Below are 24,505 nucleotides of genomic sequence, written 5' to 3'. Positions count from 1 at the left end.
CCTCACGAGAGCTCCGCCCTCCCTGTGGGGTGGGCCCCGGTCGGTGCGGCTGACTATTCCCTTCTCCCTCCTGGGCCCGCGAGGACGCTGTAGGATTTGGCACCATGTCTGTGTCAAGGCTGGCTCGGTTGCTTGGCTGCGTCCCGGCCACCGCGTGGAGAGCGGCAAGTAAGGCGCCCGGCCCCGGGGCCGAGGTCGTGGGCGGGGTCGCGAAGGCCCGGCGCCGCGAGAAAGTCCTCCCTCGGGGGAAGCCGCGTGTGTCCCGGGCGTCTGAAGGCGCCGGGTGCTGCAGAGCTTCTCTTTTTCGGCTCGGCCACCCACGTCTTGGTCCTGGGCAGGTCCCTTCACCATCCCGGATCTCGGGGGTGGGACTAGGGCTAGAAGATCACCCAAGCCCTTCCAGCCCGGGCACCTGCTTCCTTCCGGTCACTGGTTAGGAAGAGCAGCGAACATTTCAGGGTTGTTTACTTGGGAGCTCTCAGGGCGCACTACTCTTTGGTGCTCGTGGAAAAAAATTCTGTGAATGCCTCTTATATCAAAAAGGATTTGTGGCAGTGTACAGTATTAAAAAATTGTAGAAGTGCAGAGGTGCGTCAAAGTAGCAAATTAGTATAATAAAAATTAGATGAAGTCAAGAATTGTTAATACAAAGAAAGTATGCATGCTTTCAGTAAAAACCAGCGTTTTTTAACCCATTTTTGTTGTCAGATTTTCTCAGTATTTTAGACTTACCCATAGAGTATGCTAAGCATAGTTTTAATTGAGGACATCCTGGAGAAATTGTGTAAGTTGAAAACAGAATTACTGCCCTTCATAGTAATGGGCCCCAGATTTCTATGCAGTTTGTTTTCTGTAATCATTTCTCCCCAAACATATTACTTGTTAACTGTAAACATTTTAAATGGTCCAGGAGTGAATAATTAAGTGAAAGTCTCACTTTATCCCAACTCCAAAGTAATAACTAAATTTTGTTGTGTGTTCATTCACCATCCCTTTCTCACTTGTGTTAACAACTTAAGAATGAAGTATTTGATACCAAAAATGTATAATACACGTGTAAGTTATGAAGCAAATCTTCCATTTATGAACTCATTTTCCAATTTAAGAAATAGAATACTTCTGTTACCAAGCAGTTACCAGGTGCTTCTTCCTGATGCGGTTGTAACTTTACATGGTTTGGGTCTTCATAGAAATAGCTTCTTACCATTTGTATTTATTTTACTGGCCTTTTTCAACTGGCACTGTATTTTGAGATTCATCTATATTGATGTGTGAGGTTGTAGTTAATCATTCAGTTGTGAGAATATATCGTACAGTTTTTCCATTCTTCTTCCCAGTGGACATTTGGGTAATTCTGGAAACACCAGGATTGGCTGCTACACATTCTTGTTATGGGTGCTGTAATGCAAGGAGTGGAATTCCTGGAACATATGGTATAGGCCTTTCCAATTTTATAATACGATGCCAAGCTGTTTTATAAAGACATTTCCGTTCCTCCCGGCAATTACATTCCTACCAGCAGAAACATCAGTTCTTGTTGCTTCACATACTTGTCAACATTGCCAATCAACAGAAAATTTAATTTTTGTCTGAATAAGGTGTTGAAATGGTATGTCATTATGATTTTGCTTCTGGATTTTATATCCACTATCCTAGCTAAATTACTTTCCTCTGTTAACTTCTCTAATTAGAGAAGTTAAACCTCTTTTCAAATATTTATTAGCTTTTTTTTGGTGAAATCTCTTCATTTTATTAATGGATTGTTTGTCTTTCTTATATATATTCTTTACATATATTTCAATACTAAACCTTTTTTAGTTATGTAAGTGGCAAATAGCCCAGTTTGGGGGCTGTTTTTGTCACTCCATGGTGGTTTTTTTTTTTTAATCCTATATAACAGCAGCAGAATAAAATAACGGATCTACATATACAATCACACAACTTTGAAAGAAAGGTGTCCTTTTTTTTAAAGGTGTCTTTTGATGAACACATAATCATAATTGTCGTCATGTCTTGATCCTTTTGTTTATTGTCAGTGCTTTGTGACCTTGTCTAAGGAAGCCTTTCCTACCCTATTCTCCTATACTTTCTTCTCAAAGGTCTGTAGTTTTGCTTTTTATATTTAAGCCTTTATTCTACCAGGATTGATTTTTGGGTAGGATGTGAGGCAGGAAACCAATTTCATTTATTTTCCACATCGGTAATCTCTTGTCCCAGGTCCATATATTGGGCCTTTCCTTCACTGATACAATGCCAGCTTGTCTTCAGTCAAGTTCACATAAGCATATAGGCATCGGTTTATTTCTTGGCTCCCTTTTCAGTTCCATTGATCTATTTGTCTATTCCTGTGCTGATATCACCTGTCTTAATAACCATACCTTTGTAATAAATTTTTTTTTTTTTTAAGATTTTATTTGTCAGAGAGAGAGCAAGCATAAGCAGGGAGAGCTGCATGCAGAGGGAGAAGCAGGCTCCCCCCTGAGCTCCCCGATGAGCAAGGAGCCTGATATGGACTCGATCCCAGGGTCCTGGGATTGTGACCGGAGCCGAAGGCAGACACTTAACCGACTGAGCCACCCAGGCGTCCCACCTTTATAATAAATCTTGGTATCTAATAGGTTAAATCCTCCCATTTTGTTTTTCAGAAGTGCCTTGGCTATTCTTAGGTATCTGCTTTCCATATCAAATTCTTAAAAAAAAAAAAAGTTCCTGTTGGGATTTGATTAACACTGCTCGATATTTTTTTAAATTGTCATTTGGTGATTGCTGCTTATGTATAGAAACATAGTTTACTTATTTATTGCTTTTGTATCCTATAACCTAGCTAAATTAGTTTATTAGTTTAAATAATTTATTACAGCTAGGTGGGGAGGGTATTTGCTAGGTAGATGGTCATGTTAACGGCAAGTAATGAAAATCTAGTTTCTCACTTTCTAATATTTATATCTTTTTCTTTTCTCTTGTTTTTCTGTCTTGCTTAGATTTCCAGTAACATGTTGTCTAGAAGTGATGATACCTTGTTTGTAATTTTAAAGGGAATGCATTCGTATTTCAAGTGTCACATTAGCTGTGGATGTGCTTTATCAAGTTAACAAAGTCCTATGCTATGTCTAGAAGGGTTTTTATTGTTGTTTATGTATTTGTCTGGTTTTTAAGACTGGATCTTGAAATTTACTGACTTCATTTTTCTTCATCTTCTCGGAGTGATTATATCATTTTTCTCCTTTAAATCTGGTGAGTTGATGAATTGTAGATTTTTCTAATGCTAAATCACTCTAGCATTCCTAGAAAATACTCAAATTGATCATGATGACTATATTTTTAATACAATGTTGGATTTGGTATGCTAATATTTTGTGTAGAAATTGGCCTGTAGGGGCGCCTGGGTGGCTCAGTTGGTTAAGCGTCTGTCTTCGGCTCAGGTCATGATCTCAGGGTCCTGGGATCTAGCCCCTAATCAGACTCCCTGCTCTGTGGGGAGCCTGCTTCTCCCTCTCCCACTCCCCTGCAGGAAGCCTGCTTCTCCCTCTCCCACTCCCCCTGCTTGTGTTCCCTCTCTCGCTGTGTCTCTGTCAAATAAATAAATAAAATCTTTAAAAAACAAAAAAGAAATTGGCCTATAATTTTCCTCTTTTGCAGTTTCTTTTTCTGGTTGAAGCTTAAGTTTTTCTAGCCTCATACAGTGAATTTAAGAATCTCACCACCCTTTTCTCTTCTTTGTTATATTTTGTTTAAAGAAATTATTCATTCTTTGAGTATTTGGTATAACTCAAGTATAAAACTATCTACTCTTTGAGGGAAGATTTTAAATTACTGGTTTAATTTCTTTAGCGGTTATTGCATTGTTCATCAGGTTTTCTCTTAGCTTCGATAAGTTAAATTTTTCTAGAAAATTGTTAATATTCTATGCTTTTGATATATAGGCATAAAGTTCCCTTTTTTAAAAAATGTCTGCTCTCATTTATAATTATGTAGTCTCTTCTCTTCATATTATTTATTTTGCCTTCTCTTGTTTTTTCCTTATTAGCCTAATCAAAGACTTCACTTTTAAAGGAACCAACTCTTGGGCGCCTGGGTGGCTCAGTCGGTTAGGTGTCTGCCTTCGGCTCAGGTCATGATCCCAGGGTCCTGGGATCGAGTCCCGCATCGGGCTCCCTGCTCTGTGGGGAGCCTGCTTCTCCCTCTCCTCCCCACTTGTGCTCTCTCTCTCACTATCTCTGTCTCTCTCTCTCAAATAAATAAAATCTAAAAAAATAAAAAAATAAAAAATAATAAAGGAACCAACTCTTGCTTTTGTTGATTATCTCACTTGTATGTCTTTTATTTATGTTATCGTTTTTTTCTCTAACTGTGGTTATTTTCTTTCCATTTTCTGTGTGTCTCTCTCTTTAAAATAAAACTAAAAACATGGAAATGTGCATCTCACATACCATAGACTGGGTGGCTTAAATGCCAAACATTTATTTCTCAGTTCTGGAGGCTGGGAAGTCTGAGATCAGGGGGCCAGGACATCTGGTCTCTGGTGAGAGCCTGCTTCCTGGTTTGCAGATGGCTGCCCTCTAACTGTCTCCTCAGGTGGCAGAGAGCAGAAAGCCACAGCAGGCTCTCCTATCTCTTCTTAAAAGGGCACTAATCCTGTTCATGAGGGCTCCACCCTCATCACCTAATTACTTCAAAGAAGCCACACCTCCTAATATCACCACATGACGAGTTAGAATTTCAACATATCAATGGGGGTGGTGAAGGACTCAAATCTTCAGGTCCTAACACTGGTCTTTTTTTTTTTTTAAAGAAACATGGTAATTAATGGAGCTTCTTATATGAACAACATGTGGCTGGATTTTGTGTTTTTTTTTTTTTAATTTAAATATTTATTTATTTGACAGAGTGAGACACAGCAAGAGAGGGAACACAAGCAGGGGGAGTGGGAGAGGGAGAAGCAGACTCCCCGCCAAGCAGGGAGCCCAATGCGGGGCTTGATGTGGGGCTCGATCCCAGGACCCTGGGACCATGACCTGAGCCAACGGCAGACGCTTAACGACTGAGCCACCTAGGCGCCCCTGGATTTTGTTTGTTTTGTTTTGTTTTTTGGAGTCTGACAGTCTATACCCATTTAATTGGAGAGTTCAGTCCATTTACAATCATAATTATTGATATAATTGGCTTTATTTCTACCATCTTTTTACACCTTCTGTTTTTCATATGTGGTTTGAATTAAATATTTTCTTCTTCCATTTTTTTTTTCCTCTGCTGGTTTGGAAGAATATAAATTATCTTTTATGGTTACCCTTGAAATCTAAATGCATACTTAAGGAAATCTAAAGTTAACACCTTCTCCTAAACAGTGCAAAGTGTAAAAATGCTTTGAATTCACTCATCCTCTACCTCTGTTGTTCAGCCTTTTAAGTGTGTATGTGTGTGTATTCTTGTGTATATGTTGGGATGGGATTGTGGTTTTGATAATCCCACATCACAGTTATTATTATGGTTTTATACAGTCAGTGAATAAAACTTTCATTTTCTCTCTGTTCTCTCACACTTTACTTTTGGGATCATTTTCTTAAAGTAAATTGCTTAGAAGTTTCTTTCATGACTGTCTTTTGTGATAAAGTTTCTTAGTGTTCTTTTTGATGTAGGTCTTATTTTTAATCTGAAAATCTAGTTTCTTTCACTTTTTGTTTTTGAAAGGTGGGTTTAGTGGGTGTATCGTTTTCTCATAGCTCTATCTTCTGGCTTCTATTATGGCTACGGTGAAGTTATGTTACTTAGTTATTACTAAAGTTGTTATTACTAATGTTCCTTCATTAGTAATCTGTCTTTTATCTGGCTTCTTCTTGGATCTTCCTTTGATCTGGCTTTCTTGTTGGGGGTTGTTCATTTTACCTTGTGTTCAGATGTACTTTTTTTGCCCTTAATTTGGCATTTCTTTGTTCTTCCTATATCTGCAGATTCCTGTCTGTTGTACTTCTCATGGTCTTTCCACTATCTCCTTGTGGAATTATGATGAAACAAACATTTGTTAGACCTTCTCATTTTATCCTCCATATGTTTGAACTTCTCTTTGGTTATTTTCATCTTTGTCTCTGCTTTTTCCTGCATAATTTCTTCAGAACTTAATTCTTGATCACATTCTCTTCTCATCTGTATCTGTTCTGCTATCTAGCCCTTTTATTGAGCTTTAAATTTACATTGTTCCATTTCTAAATTTCTTTGTGTTTTAAGTTGGCCTTTCATAGTCTTACTCATTTCTCCTTTTTGGCTTTTTTTCCCTTGAACACATTAAATAGTTATATTCTGATTTCAGTGATTTCAGTATGTCAAATCTTTATGGTCTGGCCGTGTTTGTTGATTTCACTGACTCTTGCTTGTGATGGCTTGTTTCCTCAAATGTTTTACTGGGATTCTCTCTTGAGACTTACATGAGACATGAGTTGAGAAGGTATTTCTCCACAGAGGATTTGCTTCTGCTCTTCCCCTGTGTCTGGAGCACTTCACCTTGACTTGGGTGCACTTTATATAAGATGCTCCCCTTGGGCGTTTTTGGACCATACAGATAGTATGTAATCAGGCATAAACATGGGTGTGGTCAGCCAGTAGTTTCAAAATCTCTGTAAGGGCTTCTTTTTTTTTTTTCATCTCCACTTAGAACCAAGGTTGAGATGGATACTTTTCCTTCCTTAACTGTTCTCTTCATTAACTGGAAGTTTGCTTCTAGCTCCTTGCTCTTTTGACCAGCAGTGTGAACACCGCCTGGCAATTGTTAAAATGCAGAATCTCAGGTCTCACTCAGACCTACTCAGAGTCTGCATGTTAACAAGATCCTCCAGGTGTTTTACATGCACATTAAAATCTTCAGCTCAATTTCTCTTCTGAGTGCTGAGCCTCCCGGAGTCCTGGCCTCTTACAGGCTTTTTGTCTTGCTCAGGCTCAGAAGACTCCTCTCTCTGCTGTTCTGGAAGCTCTGTACCCCAGCTCTAGGTGAGAAAGACACAGGATATGTAGTGGTTTAAGTGTTTGGTGACCTCACTGAACAGCTTTGTTAATCATTTTATACTTTCTTAAAGGCTCTTTGTCTGATTAAGAGATTTTTGTATATTTTTTCAACCTTTTTAGGTGTTTTATAGCTATAGGTTTTTAGGCATCTCTAATTTATCAAATTGCCAGAAACAGAAGTTCTGAAAAGTTGTTTGTTGTTTTGATTTAACGGTCATTCAGTCTTTTTTCCTTTGCTTTTATTATTCTTTCAGAAGGTCATCTTCTTGCTTGTAATGTACTTATAAACAGAGTTCTAAATAGGCTTTGGATAAGGCCAAACCACCCCTTGAAGAAGAAGACATGGGCTTTATGGTGGTGATTTCCTTGTTTCTCAAAGGATGATTTTTGCTTTAAGTTTGTCAGGTATTGCCCATGCAGTTGAGGTAGTCAGAAGCTTGCTGAAGGCCAAAATGTAATACGAACATTAATACACAGCTTACTTTTGAGCACTGTGAGGGTTAGGGGCTGACCCCCGGCACCATAAAAAATCCACGTATAACTTTTGACTTCTCCAGAACTTAACTCCTGATAGCCTGCTATTGAATGGAAACCTTGTGATAACATAAACAGATGATTAACACATATTTTGCATATTATATGTGTTATATGTTGTATTCTTATAGTAAGGTAAGATAGAGAAAATAATGTTATTAAGAAAATCATAAGGAAGAGAAAATACATTTACAGTACTGTACTGTAAAAAATCCATGTATAAGTGGGCCTGTGCAGTTCAGACCTGTGTTGTTCAAGGGTCGGCTATAATTACTATTGCTTAGTACCTACTAGTTGATAGGCAGAATCCACAGGAGTGGCTCTGGGGCTTCCCTTCACCCCTTTGCTAATCCTTATGATCCGACAGACCCTTTTTACCTGCCTTCAGGCTACCTGTATGTGCCTCCCTGCCACCACCCTGCCAGGTGGCTGTGCACGGACTTGTTTCCAAAGCTATAAAGCGTGTGGGTGCCAAAGGGCACAGTGTCCCCTGTCTTATCTTGTACGGTACAGAAATGAGAGGAATTCTCCTCCTCCCCATTCTGTCACACTGTTACCTGTCTACAAAAATAGTTCTCTTTAGACCTCCATGGTCTCAGAGTCCTTTGAGAATACTGGTCTTTTAACTTTTCCTTGTAACCTTTTTTTCTACAATAAAGTTCCTTCAGAAGTACTCAAGGCCAGACCTGTGGACTAGTTTCTCAATCTGCTCCTTTGCTGCTCCTCTCTCTTTCCCACAGTACACTCATATTCCTATTCTTTTCCAAAAACCCTTTTGCACAATGATTTCTGTGTCCTACCGTTAAGCTGAAGTTCTTACTCCATTCAGAGTGTGCACGTAGAGACATACACGTTACTTCATTTCTCTGAGCTAGCCTGCAAGGTAAGTAGAAGTACCCCCATTCTGGGGGGGATACAGACTCAGTGAGGTACAGTAACCTTCTTAGGGTCAGTCACATTGCTAAATGTGGCATTGGAACCCATGTGTGATTCTAGTGCCCTTAGTTTGCAAGTTTTTTTTGTACTTGGCCCTTGTATTACTGAAGGAAAGGGCCAAGCTGCTGTAACAGTTCTGCTGATGAGACAGGGAGGACAACTCTGCTTTGACAGAGTTCTTTTCCATCCAAGTCCGTGTTCTTTTCATCCTGTTGCTCCACCATGTGTAGGCCGTGCCGCTGATCAGCCCCACGTACAAGAGTTGAGTTTTTACTAGTTATTTACAACCTGTGTCTCTTCTGAATGGTTGGACATAGGTTCTGAATGGGCACTGTCTATCTCATGCAAGTTATTAAATATTTTAAGTGTCACCTTGCCCTGGGTTTTGTCCACATCTGCGTGATTAAAGCTGGGTCACTGCCATGTCTGTATTATAACCCAAGGAAATGGGAAAAGAAATCCAGGGCAATCAGCTTGTTGCAAAAGTGAGGCAACTTAAAATTTGCACACATCACTTCCAGTCACAACCCATTGGTCCCACTTGGACATGTGGCTGCTTGGTTGCAGGGGAGGCTGGGAAATGTCATCTCTAAGCAAGTGGCCTGGTGCTTAGCTTAATAGCAAATGAGGTGGGAGTGGGAATCCTAGAACCAAATGGAAGAAGGGAAGAGTGGCTACTTGAGACAGTTCCACCACACCTACCTAATGTCACTTTTTCAGAAAATCATTTTGTTCAAATTGAACAGACTTACTGTAAATTAAAGACCGTTAGACCTGCCCCATCGGATTATTGTGAGGTTTAATGAGGTGTCATGTTTTCAGCCCCTAGTACAGAGCCTGGCACATAGCAGACATCTAACACATATATATGCATCATTTAAGAGGCAAAATTTTTAGCTTCAGATTTTGTCTGCATTATAATTGGTAGTCGAGACTATTTTGTGCCATTTTTATGATTTTGTGTAAATGCTTAGGAATCTCTACAGATTTGGAACATACCAAGGTTAATTTTTACACTGAATATCATTTCAAGCTTTGAGTTAAGAGATTTTTTTTTTTGATTTGCAAAACAACCAAGCCTAAAACTGAAAGTGCTAATTTATTGTATTGAGTCGAGTCTGAGTGCATAGTAGCAGGTGGCTACTGGTATCTGTTAAATACTTGGCTGATTTTTAGGCTTCAAAGTGAGTTATTTGATGTACAATAAGACAGACTTGCTTAGTAACCAGATGCAGAATCTAGACATTAGCTGGAATAGATGAAAAATCTGTCTACATTTAGAATCTAATTTGTAACTATTAAAATTCTTTCTGTATATCCATATTATTACTGAATTATCATGACTTAGAAACAACCTTTCATGCTTTATAAATTTGTGATTTGTTGATGGATAGATAGTTGGGCATTAATGAACAGAAGTTTCTATTGTGGAGGTTTGCTAAACTTCCTAAATTGGGATATATTGATGTCACATTCTAAAGAATCCTATACTTCCGATAAGAAGTGACTAATTAACAAAAATCACGTGATTCGGACTGGAAATATCTTTCAATTGAGCATGGTTTATGTTCACCAAAATTTTCAATATATTTTTTAAACAGAATAAACCAAGATCAGATTGTTATATGAAATATATTAATATAATCAGAAACTCATATTTCTATATTTTCCATTTCTTAAATAAAAATAAATGCTGCCTTATAAGACATTATTGCAGGTTTTTCTCTTTAGCCTTTTAGTATATGTTTAAATATTATTTTGAGGACATAAGAAAAAATACAATATGTCCTTAGATATTGAAGTGGGAGTTTGAAGGCAAAATGGTCTGTACTGTAAATCAATAAGTAAGTAAAAATTTTAAATAAGTAACTGTTTCTATTTTAATGTGTATAGAAATTTTTATCACAAATATGAAGTATTCTATATAAGTGAGCATGTAGATGGGAGAAAACTATATTAATTCTGTAGATCATTGTCATAGCTTTATTAAAACATTCAGTTATGTATTTATTTTTTAATCCTTGTGTTTTATGGGCTCTTGGATCTGTGGGAGAATGGTAGTTTGTATTCTAATTGGTCATTCAAACAAGAATTTTGCTACTCCCTGAGCTATATGCAGTAGATATGCAAATGAACAGCCTGATGTATTATTTCGAAATTGTTAATACAGTTTGTATGTAATGTTAACTTTATGTAATCTTACAAACAAGTCTTACATAAATTCCAAATTGGCTGTGGAGGGTGTGTATGTATAAAAACATATATATATATGTACAAATAGTTATGTGCGTATATATTTGTGTGTGTGTGTATGGGTGTGTGTATATATATAATTTTTAAGTAATTTCTGTACCCAGCATGGGGCTCGAACTCACAACCCCGAGATCGATAGTCGCAACTGACTGAGCCAGCCAGGCACCCTTATATATAATTTTTTAAAGCAGATGGTAGGGTGATGTAGTGTTAGCTAGAATATGAATAAAATATGTAATAAAAGAAAATTCTAATTATATGTAATGCTACCAAGAGCTTGCAGATAATACTATGATGATAATATTAGATAAAATTTATTACAGTAGTAAAAGCTTTGCATGAATTGTCTTGTTTAATTTATTTAGTAACTCATGAGATAGGTACTGTTACCTTCAATTTAGAAGGGAGGAAACAGAGTTAGAAAGGGTAAGTCACTTGACAAAGGTCAAACAACTGTTAGTTTCCTACTACTGCTGTAACCAGTTGTCACAAACTTAGTGGGGAGAAGTCTGAAATGGATGAGAAGTCTCTGGACTGAAATCAAAGTATTAGGGCTGTGTTCTTCTGGATGCTCTAGGGGGAGAATCTCTTTCTTCCCTTTTCCAACTTCTAGAGGCTGCTGAAATTCCTTTCCTCCATCTTCAAAGCCAGCAGCATCCATTAAGGCTTTCTGATGCTGTCATCCCTCTGGTTCTCTCTTCCAATTGTCTCTTCCCCTTTTAAGGATTCTTGTGATTACAGTGGATCCACACAGATAGCCCAAGGTAATTGTTCTAGTCTAAGGTCATCTGATTAGCAACCTCAATTCAAACTGCTGCCTAAATTCTCCTTTACCATGGAGCCTGACCTCTTCACAGGTTCTGGGTATGAGGTTCCGATCATCTTTGGAAGCCATTATTCCGCTTACCACAGTAGTATAACTGGAACTGGTCCCCAACTCTGTCTGCCTCTAAAGCCATTCCTTTTAGGAAATTCAAAACCCAACTCTGAAGTCATTTTTTTCAGGGTGGTTTTGCACTTATTGTACATGATCTTAACAAGGGTTGGATAACTTTCATAGCAGTTTAGGAAATTTAGCTTTCTCTATATAAACTATGGAGAAAGTGATCTCATTTATATGTTGTAAATACCCGATACATTTTTTAAATGTTTAATTGGCAGGAAAAGAGAATCATGATTTGGGATTCAAATATAAGAATACTAAATAACAATCTCTTGTAATTTAAATAATAAATATTGTCCTTAAAACTTTGTACTACTTAGTAACACTTAGTCATCTCATTTCTGGTATTTGGGGCATTGCTTCACACAGGAATCAGTATTTTATGTATAAGTTTTTACAATTTTGATAATGGTTAACTAATTTATTTTAAAGCTCTTCTTTTTAAACTGATAATATTGGTTGCCTCTGAGGAAGGGAAGTGCCTGTCTGGAAGATAGAGGGAAGAATTTTCACTGTATGTCCTTTTGTACTTTTTGTACTTTGATAAATGTGAATGTATAAACTAAAAACAAATAAAACTGTTAACTTTTTAAAGTAGGATAAAAGAATAGTTCTTAATTTTTCCCTCTCTCCACTCTCCAGGATCACCCCTTTTATGTCATTCTGTGAGGAAAATGAGTTCTCAAGGAGAAAAATCCAAACCCATCAAACAATCTCTTAAGAAGCCGAAGTTACCAGAAGGTCGTTTTGATGCACCCGAAGATTCTAATTTAGAGAAAGAACCACTGACAAGTGAGTGTGGGCATACCTCACAGATATTACAGGTTTGGTTCCACACCGCTGCAATAAAACAAATACGGCGGTAAAGTAAGTCACATAACTGTTTTTGGCTTCCTAGTATGTATAAAAGTTATGTTTACACTATACTGCAGATTGTAAAGTGTGCAATAGCACTGTGTCTAAAAAAACAATGTATACATACCTTAATTTAAAATACTTTATTGCTAAAAAATACTAACCATCATCTGAGCTTTCAGTGAGTCATAATGTTTTTCTGATGGAGGGACTTGCCTCAGTGTTAATGGCTGCTGACTAATCAGGGTGGTGCTTGCTATAACAATTTCTCAAAATAGGACAACAATGAAGTTCGCCACATTGATTTATTCCTTTCATGAAAGACTTCTCTGTAGCATGAGATGCTGTTTGGTAGCATTTTACCCACAGTAGAACTTCTTTCAAAATTGGGGTCAATCCTCTCAAACCTTGCCACTTCTTTGTCAACTAAGTTTGTGTAATAGTCTGTACCCTTTGTTGTCATTTGAACAGTCTTCACAGTAATTTCAACAGGAGTAGATTCCATCTCACAAAATCACTCTTTGCTCATCCATAAGAAGCAAGTGCTTATCTGTTGAAGTTCTACCAAGAGATTGCAGTAATTCAGTCACATCTTCAGGCTCCACTTCTAGTTCTAGTTCTCTTGCTATGTCCACATCTGCAGTTACTTCCTCCACTGAAGTCTTGAACTCCTCAAAGTCATCCCTGAGGGTTAGAATCAACTTCTTCCAAATTCCTTTTAATGTTGATATTCTGACCTCTTCCCATGAATCACACATGTTCTTCATGGCATCAAAATGGTGAATCCTTTCCAGAAGGTTTTCAACTTACTTTGTCTGAATCATCAGAGGAATCATTACCTATGGCAGCTACAGCCTTACAAAATGTATTTCTTAAATAATAAGACCTGAAATTCGAATGACTCCTTGATCCACGGGCTGCAGAATGGATGTTGTGTTAGCAGGCATGAAAACATTAACCTCATTGAACATTTCCATCAGAGCTCTTGGGGGACCAGGTGCATTGTCAATAAGCAGTCATATTTTGAAGGGAATCTTTTTTTCTGAGCAGTAGGTCTCATCAGTGGGCTTAAAATACTCAGTAAACCATGCTGTGAACAGATGTGCTGTCATCCAGGCTTTGTTGTTCCATTTATGGAGCACAGGCAGGGTAGATTTAGGATAATTCTTTTTTTTTTTTTTTTTTTTTAAGATTTTATTTATTTGACAGAGAGAGAGACAGCGAGAGAGGGAACACAAGCAGGGGGAGTGGGAGAGGGAGACCCAGGCTTCCCACCGAGGAGGGAGCCCGGTGCGGGGCTTGATCCCAGGACCCTGGGATTATGACCCGAGCCGAAGGCAGACACTCAACCATTGAGCCACCCAGGCGCCCTAGGATAATTCTTAAGTGTCCTAGGATTTAGGGAATGGTAAATGAACACTGGCTTCAACTTAAAGTCACCAGCTGCATTAGCCCCTAATAGGAGAGTGAGCCTGTTCTTTGAAGCACTGTAGCCAGGCATTGACTTCTACTCCCAGCTATGAAAGTCCTTTTTCCAATAGAAGCCTGTTCCATCCACATCGAAAAACCTGTTGTTCAATGTAGTCACCTTCATTACTTATCTCAGCTAGATCTGGATAACTTGCTGCAGCTTCTCCATTAGCACCTGCTGCTTCACCTTATGCTCTTTGATGTTATGGAGATGTCTTCTTTCTCCATATCAGCAATAAGGCTGTTTGCTTTCTTATCGTTTGTGCATTCACTGAAGTAGCACTTTTCATTTCCTTCAAGAACTTTTCCTTTGCCTGCACAATTTGGCTAACTGGTTGTTGTAAGAGGCCTAGCTTTGGCCTATCTCGGCTTTCAGCGTGCCTTCCACATTAAGCTTAATCATGTCTAGCTTTTAGATTTAAAGTGAGAGACATGTGACTCTTCCTTTCACTTGAACACGTAGAGGCCATTGTAGGGATATTAATTGGCCTAATTTCAGTATTGTTTTGTCCCAGGGAGTAGAGAGGTTCAAAGAGGGGGAAAGACAAGAGAACGACTGTTTAGTGGAGCAGTCTGAGCACATGCAACATTTATCAGTTAACTGTTTTATATGTTTGTTTCCTGATGCTCCAAAATAATTACAGTAGTAATATCAAAGATCACTGATCACAGAGTACCATAATAAGTGTAATAATAATGAAAAAGTTTGAAATATTGTGAGAATTACCAAAATATGACACAGAAACACAAAGTGAGCAAATGCTATTTGGAAAAATGGCACCAATAGACTTGCTCATAATAGGGATGCCACAATTTGTAAAAAAAAAAAAAAAATGCAGTATCTGTGAAGCATAAAATAAAGCTTCTCTTAATTTTTGAAGTGTCAAAGAAAGTATTTTAGTTATTGAGAAAAAAGAATGAAAGAAACATGTTATTGTTTATAATTCTTTATCAACAATAATAAAGCATATTGCACAATGAATAAACTACCACACTGACCGTCACTTTGGGTAGGTTTAGAAAAAATAATTTCCAAACGCCTCACAGTGATTGACTGTGTTTGTTTTATTTACTATACCCCATTATTCACATGACAAAGTATATGATTTGAGATCTGTTTTGATGCAAATAACTTGAAAACCACTTGAGCAGACTTAAACAAAAGGTAGTTCAGGGTGTTACTGTTAATCCCAGAAGTAAACCCTCACATACATGCTCAACAAGGTACACAGGTGTGGTACCGCAGGGCAATGATGCTTCTGGGCCTTGGAAAAAAATGGACCTTGGGAGTAAACACTGTATGGAAACCAGGATATTCTTCCTCCTCCTCTTGTCCCTGGTCTTCTCTTCATTGTTTTCTGTCATCAGACTCCCTTCTAAGTCCACTGGGTGGAAGGAACTGCTCCTTGCTGCTACTCAGGTCAATAGAGCAACTAGACTGAAAATACAATTGTTTAGTTCTAATTCCAAATTTTTTTTTTTTTTAAGATTTATTATTTATATGAGAGAGTGAGAGCACACTGGGTGGGGGTGAGGGAGAGGAAGTGAATCTTGAACAAATTCCCTGCTGAGTGTGGAGCCTGAGGCGGGGCTACATCCCAGGACCCTGAGATCACAACCTGAGCCAAAACCAAGAGTTGGTCACTCAACCAACTGAGCCACCCAGACGCCCCTAATTCCAAATTTCTTATGAAGAGAGCTCATTGGCCAAGCTTAGAGCAGGTGTCTATAGCTAAATCAATCTGAGTGGCCAGTGGGGTGGGTCACAGGTGAAGGTGGTTATTCTCACCATAGCCATGTGATTGGAGTAAGAGAAGGGGAAGTTTGGAGAAGGAGGTTTTTTGAGGGTGGTGGGATAATAGACTAAACATTGTTTTGTATTTAGTACATACAAAATTTGGTTCATGTCTTAAAGCTCTGTTTGTTAAAGTGCTACTTTTTTTCATTCTATACTCTTTTGTACCTTTGAATTGTGGAACATGTGCAAGTATTAGCTATTCAAAAAATATGATTTTAGATAGCGTAAATGTAAACATACCAGTCTGAAATTTTGGCATGCCTCCCCTGCTTGTCTCCTGAGAGTTAACCCATCTATGTAGTGAAGCATCCTAGGCAAGAAGATACCAACAGAGGATACAGGGACCTGTATCTGGAGCTCTTTAGAATATAAAAGCTTTTCTTTTTGTTCATTCAGTTAAATATTTCAGTTTATAGTACTTTATTAAGCCCAGTCTAATAACCAGATCAATCAGTCAGCCAAAATGATGGAGACTTTTAAAAAGCATAATCTAAAGGTAAAATTCTTCTTTCATAGTTTTAGCCAAGCACAAAAATCTAAGAGGAAATTTTTCATTAAAACATCATACACAAAAGTAGCAATCCCAGAAGTAAACCCTCACATATATGCTCAGTTGGCTTTTGAGAAGGTTGCCAAGATCATTCAGTGGTGGAAAAGACAGTTTTTTCTATAGGTGGTGCTGGGAAAACTGGATATCCACATGCAAAGAATGAAATTGGACCCTTACACCATATATAAAAATTAACTCTAAATATGTCAAAAACCTAAAATTAAGAGATAAAACTATAAAATTCTTAGATGAAAACACTGGGAAAAATCTTCATGATTGACTTTGACAGCCGTTTTATGGTTATGACACCAAAAGCATAGACAGCAAACACAAAAGTATATAAATTGGACATTATCAAAATTAATAAATTTTGGACATCGGACATTATCAAGAAAGCAAAAAGAAAACCTACGGAATGGTGGAAAATATTTGTAGATCATATATCTGACAAAGAATATCAAGAGTATGTAGAAAACTCCTACAACCCCACAAAAACAACTCAATTCAAAAATGGACAAATGACTTGAATATACATTTCTCCAAAGATACACAAATGACTAACAAGCACTTGAGAAGGTGCTTAACATCACATTCCTTACAAATCAAAACCACAGTGAGACACCACTTCATACCAACTAGGATGGCTACAATTTAAGAAAAACTGGAAAATAAGTGGTGGCAACAATGTGGAGAAATTGGGACCATCCTGTGTTTCTGGTGGGAATGTAAAATGATGCAACTACTCTGGAAAACAGTTTGGCAGTTTCTCAAAAAAGTCAGATATAGAACCCAGCAATTCTACTCCTAGGTATATATCCAAAAAAATTGAAAGCAGGGACTTGAGCATATATCTGTATACCTGTGTTCATAGCAGCTTTATTCACAGTAGCCAAAAGAAACAACTCAGATGTCCATCAATAGATAAATGGATAAACAAAATGTGGTGTGTGGAATACTACTCAGTCATAAAAAGGAATGGCATTTTGGTTGTGCTCAAATGTAGATGGACCTTGAAAACATTATGCTTAGTGAAATAAGCTAGACACAGAGGGACAAATATGATTCCACTTAAATTATGTACCTAGAGTAGGCAAATTCATAGAGACAAGGTAGACTAGAGGTTATCAAAGTCTTGAGGGGACGGGGAAAAGGAAAGTTTTTGTTTAATGGGTACAGAGTTTATATTGAGGATGATGAAAAACTTTGGGGTATAGATAGTGTAATGGTTACAGACCACTGAGAATGTAGTTAATGCCACTGAATTGTATACTTACAAAGGGTTAAAATGATAAATATTACATATATTTAATAAAAGAAAAAAGTACATTTCAAAAGGTAATCATCTGTTTGACACAATGCTAGGTATTCATCATAACTTTTGAATCACTGAAATTTATGTTGAACATACCATCTCTTAGAAGCTGGTCTAGTAAACATCACCAAACCCAGCAAATGCTTTTCAATCCTCATTTTATAGGAACTGTCTGTAAGCTTCGGTGTTGTTAACCATTGCTTCTGGAAATCTCCTGTCTTGGTTTTGGTTATGCTTTGTCCAGTTCCTCCTCCTATTTCTTGAAACATTTATTCCTGAACTGTTTTTTTTAAGCTCTTCTACCTCTGCCCAAAAGCAGAGGTTCAGAAATCTGGGGATAGTTCTTCACTCCTGTTTCTTCCTGTGTCCTGGCTCCTAGTCTTGTTGATACCACCTCCTTAACATTTGTCAACTCATCTCCTCTTATCCATCCTACCAATAAAGCCCAAATTCAAGCATCTATGGTTCTGTTGGTCTGTCTTTCTTGTTTCCTTCCTTCTAGGCTTGTCTCCCTGCCTCTGGTACATATGTCATTCTAAGAAAAGTGTATAGGTTGTCCCTTTGCAGAGAGTAGACTTCATTATTAAGATAATAAAGGAAGGGCGCCTGGGTGGCTCAGTTGGTTAAGCGACTGCCTTCGGCTCAGGTCATGATCCTGGAGTCCCTGGATCGAGTCCCGCATCAGGCTCACTGCTCGGCAGGGAGTCTACTTCTCCCTCTGACCCTAACCCCTCTCATGTGCTCTCTCTCATTCTCTCTCTCTCTCAAATAAATAAATAAAATCTTTAAAAAAAAAAGATAATAGGGCGCCTGGGTGGCTCAGTTGGTTGGGCGACTGCCTTCGGCTCAGGTCATGATCCTGGAGTCCCTGGATCGAGTCCCGCATCGGGTTCCCTGCTCGGCAGGGAGTCTGCTTCTCCCTCTGACCCTCCTCCCTCTCATGCTCTCTGTATCTCATTCTCTCTGTCTCAAATAAATAAATAAAAAGTCTTTCAAAAAAAAAAAAAAAGATAATAAAGGAAGATTGTTTGCAGCTGAGCACTCTGTTTGATGCAAGGATGAATAAGGAAAATGAGATACAAAAATAACTGAAGGGGCACCTGGGTGGCTCAGTCGGTTAAGCGTCTGCCTTCGGCTCAGGTCATGATCCCAGCGTCCGGGGATCAAGCCCCGCGTCGGGCTCCCTGCTCAGCAGGGAGTCTGCTTCTCCCTCTCCCTCTGCCCTGCCACTCCCCCTGTTTGTGAGCACTCTCTTTCTCTCTGTCAAATAAATAAATAAAATTAAAAAAAAAAAAAACCTGCGAATAGGATGTTGTGTGATAACTGGCATAAGAGATACGCAAAAAAAGTTCAGAGGAAAAATAGAGAAAAGAGATAACATTTGAGCTGGGGTTTAAAGACACAATAAAATCACAAGTAGTTAAGGAATGGTGGGGAGAGGGGCGCCTGGGTGGCTCAGTCGTTAAGCGTCTGCCTTTGGTTCAGGTCATGATCCTGACCCGCGTCAGGCTCACTGCTCTGCAGGAGGCCTGCTTCTCCCTCTCCTGCTCCCCCGCTTGTGTTCCCTCTCTAGCTGTCTCTGTCAAATAAATAAATAAATCTTTAAAAAAAAAAAAAAAAGGCATGGTGGGAAGATGTTTCAAAAAAGAGAAAGGTGTGGTCAGAGAGAAAGAGGCTAGGGAACATGATACCTGTGAGACATGGCCAATGGGCCTGTTTGGCTGCAGCATAGAGTGTACATAGTGCATTAATAGAATCTAAAGCCAGAGAGGTAGATATGGCTCAAATCTGGGAGGGCCTGAAGGATCAGATTATAGCATATGGGCTTTCTGCAGTAGACAGTGAGGAAAGCTCTGAATGCTTTTGAATGGAGATTATTTTAATCAGCTTTACTATAGTATAATCTGCATATAATAAAATTCACCCATTTTAAGTAAACAGTTCGATGAATTTTAATAGTGTTTATAGTCATGTAACCAACACAAAGTATACAACAGTTCCATCCCACAAGGAGCCCCTAGTGCCTCTATAATTAGTCTCATTTCCCCAACCCCTAGCAACGATGAATCTGTTCTCTGTCACTATAATTTTGCCTTTCCTAGGATTTTATATAAATGAAATCATACAGTACATAGTCTTTTGTGTCTGGTGTCTGGCTTCTTTCACTTAATGTAATGTGGAGGAGGGATTCTGTTTTAGAAAGATTAATTCATCCTTCTGTGCAGATTAGGCTGAAATCATGAGAGTCAGAAAACAGAAGAGTTAGAAAACTCTTACATTATTAGTCTAGAATGTGACTCAGCATAACTCAGGGTGGCACTAGCGTGAGTAAAAAGTTTCAGAAAACTGCAGGTTATAATGAGGGTGAGAATTAGGTTAAAGAAACATGAGGGAAAAGCCTCCATAGAAGGTTGCAGTCAGAAAGAAGAAAGCTCAAGAGTGTGGGACTTAGAGAAGGAATATATTCAGGAGATAATGAAATCGAAGCAGATGGCACAAGTGGATGTGAAGACCACTAGGAAAGAGGACCAAGGTCCTCTGTGTCCTCAGTATGTGAGGTTACTAATGTGGGTGTTCATAGGAAGGATAATGGGGAGAGGTGAAGCTATGAACCAAGTACTCATTCTATCCAAGAAGATAGAAGAAAGAGTCTTTATTACCAGACTGGAGAAAAGCATTGGACAAGTGAATGGTGTGGAATTCAAAAGAGGTAAGGCTATAGAGATTTGGTGGGAGAATGAGAAGCTGGAAGTAGGAGTGAGGCACAGGGATGTCTTGACCTTTTCTTCCCTAGTGCTGTGGACTGAATTGTGTCTCCCTGAAATCCATATTTGAAGCCCTAACCCCCAAAGTGGTGGTATTTGGAGATGGGGCCTTTGAGAGATAATTAGGTTTAAATGAGGTCATGAGACTGGGGCCCCATGATGGAATTAGTGCCTTCATTAAGTGACACTAGAGAGCTAGCTAATCTTTCTCTCCCTGCCTTGTGAGGACACAGTGAGAAGGGGCCATCTGCAAGCCAGGAAGAGAGTCTTCACCAGAACCCAGCCATGCTGGCATCCTGATCTCAGACTCGTAGCCTCTAGAAGTGTAAGAAAGTTAATTTCTATTGTTGAAGCCACTCAGTCTGTGGTAGTTTGTTATGGCAGCCCAAGTTGACTAAGACACTCAGTGAGTCCCAGAAATAGGGGAGACAGAAGAGCTTCCCTTAGAGGCTTTCAGAGGAAGTCCAAGGATGGAGTTCTTTAGAAAACAGAATGGTAAGTGGGGAAGAGTTTATTCACAGTAGAGAAAAAATTTTAAAAATAGATAAATATTTGAAATTTTTCAAGGTAAATTCTCTATTTTCTTTTTCCTAGGGAGGGACTACATCATTTTGGTGATGTTCATTTAGCTTTCTAAAGAGACACAGCTTAAGAATTGGGGTTCCTTCTAATAGCTGATTCCTCTCCTGCTCTTCCCATATACAGAGCAGTAGTTTATGGGCTAAGTATAAGACTGCAACCAGAATGTCTGAATTCAAACTCAGTTTTACCACAGTAGTAGCGGTGTAACCAGGAGCGCCTTTGTGCCTCATTTTCCTCATCTATAACACGGAGACGATAACTGTTCTTGTCCCATAGGATTATCATGAGGACAAAACGAGTTACTATGAATAAAGCGCTCAAAAGTGGGCCTGACTCAAGATGGATGGTCTTATTATGAACACACAGTATTAATAGTAACATCTGTTGTGTCCATAAATGGCAGTATCAGCTAACCATTTACTGAAGCCAAAACCCTATGATGAAGGGCAAAGTCCTCCTAGCTAAAATTAATTGATCATTCTTATGTACCCAGCACTGAGCTAGATCCTTTACATGCATTTCTTCGTTTAATTCTCAACAGACTAAATCAGGTATGATTGTTGTACCCATTTTACTGATAAGAAAACTGAGAAATTGAGCCAAAGTAATCTTGTTTCAAGACCTTTCAAACCTTATGGATTTCTACTCTGTATTCCCTCCATTCCTTTCCTTCTCTTACAATCCATCAGCATATATGCAGCTAACTCCCACATTGGGGCCTGAGAACATTCGAAGAATTCTAAGTAATTAATGTAGGTAATAAAGTTCATTGAATATGACAATTGTATCCTGATGTGATTTCTCAAACTTGGGAAAAAGAACCACATTTACAGTTCATTTAAAAGGCTGCGTAGTAATAACCTAGTCAGTGGTATCTACTGTAACCCTGTCTTCAGAATTGGCCATAATGCCTCTCTTGTCTCTTTTGACTACTGTTTTTGCATCTTCTGTCTTTCTTTAGAATTTCCAGATGATATTAATCCTGTTACCAAAGAAAAAGGTGGACCTAGAGGCCCAGAACCTACCCGATACGGAGATTGGGAACGAAAAGGACGCTGTATTGATTTTTAAGACACATATTATTAACTTCAGTATCTTTTTCTGAATATGTACATCTGAATTTATTTCCAGTTTTTTCTTTCTGTATATCCTTTAAGTCATTTAATTTCTGTAATGTGTTTAAAAACATAAATAATGCCTTGAAAGAAAATATGCTGCTATAAATTAAGGGGAAATAGTTGTACATTAGCACATTAATTTAATTTAAATATATTGGAGTATATAAATGGTGATTAGAGCTGCAAACTCATTTCATCTCATTTCAGTTTGTGTTAATCAGCTGCTTATAAAATGCAAATGTAAATAAAACAAGTTTTAATGATTTTTATTGCTGCATGCTAGGTAATAGTGACTTTTTAAATGTGAGTTAAGTAACACATTATAGTTTGATAAAGCCACAGTAACAACAGAAAATCTAACTCCAGAGCCAGTTTACTTGGGTTCAAATCCTGGCTCTACTACTTATTAGCCATGTGATCTTGGATAAGTTATTTAACTTCTCTACATCTCAGTTATCTTCATGCGTAAATTGGAGTTAATGCTAGTTTTACCCTATCAGGTAGTGAGAAGATATTTAAGTGAGTAAGTACATGTAAACTACTTGGAACAGTGCATAGCACATGGCTCTCAGTGTAAGTGTTAGCTATCCTTCGATCTTAAATGTATTTTTCCAAGGCTCTAGGCTTTCTGTGGAGAAATATTAAGAAACCAAGTTTAAAATACTTGAACTGAAATTGTTTTATATGAATATAATGTTAAAAAATCATTAGTTGGAAAATTAGTGATTTTTTGCATGGATTAACTGAGCTGAAATATATACTAGATTGTTAAACATGAAATTTAGATACAGAGGGTCAATATGAGGAAAGCAGGGGATGAAATGGGCTAGCTTAGTTTTGATGACTCAGAAGCTCTTATATTGTGGCCTTTGGATAACTGGGTCAGGAAAAGGCATGTCCAGTTTACAGATGTGGAATGAAGGAAGAATGGAGACTGCTGGGCTCGCCTAAGGCATCCTATGCTGTCCTCTGGCCTTACTCAGTCCCAGAGATTGGACCTTCAGCCCCCAGGCTACACTTAAATTACTTAGGAAGAAAGGGTTTGCAGGGTCTGTAGAAGACAATGCAGGGAGCTGATAATGCTGTGATATGACTTACAAGAGCAGTATTATTTAAGAAGATTATAGGAGATTTATACAAGAGAATAAACTTTCTTAAAAGTGTAGTCTCCTCAGAAACTAAGTAGTGTAGTAATTGGGCCTTGTCATTCAGTCTTGGTATTGGTTCTCTCTCAGTCAACATTTGTTCTTCTAATGGCCGTTACTGTGTATGCCTTTGAGTAATAACCACATTCCTTTAAAAATATTCTGTAGGGGCACCTGGGTGGCTCAGTCAGTTAAGCGTCTGCCTTTGGCTCAGGTCATGATCCCAGGGTCCTGGGACTGGGCCCCGCGTCGGGCTCCCTGCTCTGCAGGAGGCCTGCTTTTCCCTCTCCCGCTCCCCCTGCTTGTGTTCCCTATCTAGCTGTCTCTCTCTCTCTGTGTCAAATAAATAAATAAAACCTAAAAAAAAAAAAAAAAAATTCTGTAATTTAGTCGTCCTTCAATTAGCCCACATTAGTGTAAGTTTTTATTAGGTTAACATTCCAGAAGTACTATGTCAAATTATTTTGTATAGTTTTGCCTCTGTTTGTGGTATGTGATACAGGAGAGATAACTTAGATACTTCAAAAATGAATATAAAATATGTAACAAAGTGTTGTATTAAGATAATAGAATCCTTAACCTCTGTTAATAGTAACGTGTTCCATGACAGCTGTCAAATACATAGGTACAGTTTGGTGGCATGAAAACATTTATGGTCTTTATGTCCATCAAACATTAACAAAAAAACCTTTCCTCGGACTGTACTGCTGTCTGAGACTCTTCCTACCCAGTCCTCCTCTCCTTCTCTCTATCTTCATAGGTGTCAGACTCTGCCTACTTGTCCCCTTCATGATTCAAAACGTTTCCCCAGTAAATCACATTTAATCCCATTTTATCATTTGTTTCTCAGAGAACCCAAACTAACGTGTATAGTTTTAAAAGAACAGCCTATAAAAGAACAACTTACAGACGGGTTTTTAGAAAATGCCACAAAGCTTGTGGCTTTTTCTAGTACAACATAGTCTAACCATTTAAATTTTACATTGCTTGGGGATTCTGGGAAATTATAGGTTGTACATTTATACAGAAGGCTCGTACCGTGGAAGCTTGTACATTTTAGGTGTTTTGGTAGAATTGAATTATGTCCAGCGTTTTTCTTATTGTGATGTCAGTTGCTGTGACCTACTATGAGTCAAAATCTACTGTTAACCTATTACTAAACTTGAAGAGCCAGCTGAAAGCCATATTCTGCACATAAATAACAAATGTTCATTGGATGAATAGTATGGCTTACAATGAACAAACTTAGTA

General features: G+C 38.3%; 1 protein-coding gene across 1 annotated transcript; it reads left to right on the top strand.

Annotated features, from left to right (window-relative positions):
• SDHAF4 (succinate dehydrogenase complex assembly factor 4) lies at positions 1-23,434 on the top strand. The gene is made up of 3 exons (XM_021692031.1): positions 1-168; positions 12,302-12,451; positions 21,953-23,434. The coding sequence occupies exons 1-3, from the start codon at positions 105-107 to the stop codon at positions 22,060-22,062; spliced, it is 324 nt and encodes a 107-aa protein (XP_021547706.1). The 5' UTR covers positions 1-104; the 3' UTR covers positions 22,063-23,434.
• Positions 23,435-24,505: the final 1,071 nt, after the last annotated feature.

The sequence above is a fragment of the Neomonachus schauinslandi genome, chromosome 8, assembly GCF_002201575.2.
Source record: "Neomonachus schauinslandi chromosome 8, ASM220157v2, whole genome shotgun sequence".
NCBI lineage: Eukaryota > Metazoa > Chordata > Mammalia > Carnivora > Phocidae > Neomonachus > Neomonachus schauinslandi.
The sequence above is the reverse complement of the archived record's forward strand: the minus strand, read 5'-3'. Positions and strand labels throughout refer to the sequence as shown.

Excerpts from the sequence above, each read along its gene's own strand:
- SDHAF4 (XM_021692031.1), top strand. The coding sequence starts at position 105 with ATGTCTGTGTCAAGGCTGGCTCGGTTGCTTGGCTGCGTCCCGGCCACC. Across the intron at positions 169-12,301 it reads CACCGCGTGGAGAGCGGCAA|GATCACCCCTTTTATGTCAT; the intron begins GTAAGGCGCCCG and ends TCCACTCTCCAG. Across the intron at positions 12,452-21,952 it reads AGAGAAAGAACCACTGACAA|AATTTCCAGATGATATTAAT; the intron begins GTGAGTGTGGGC and ends GTCTTTCTTTAG.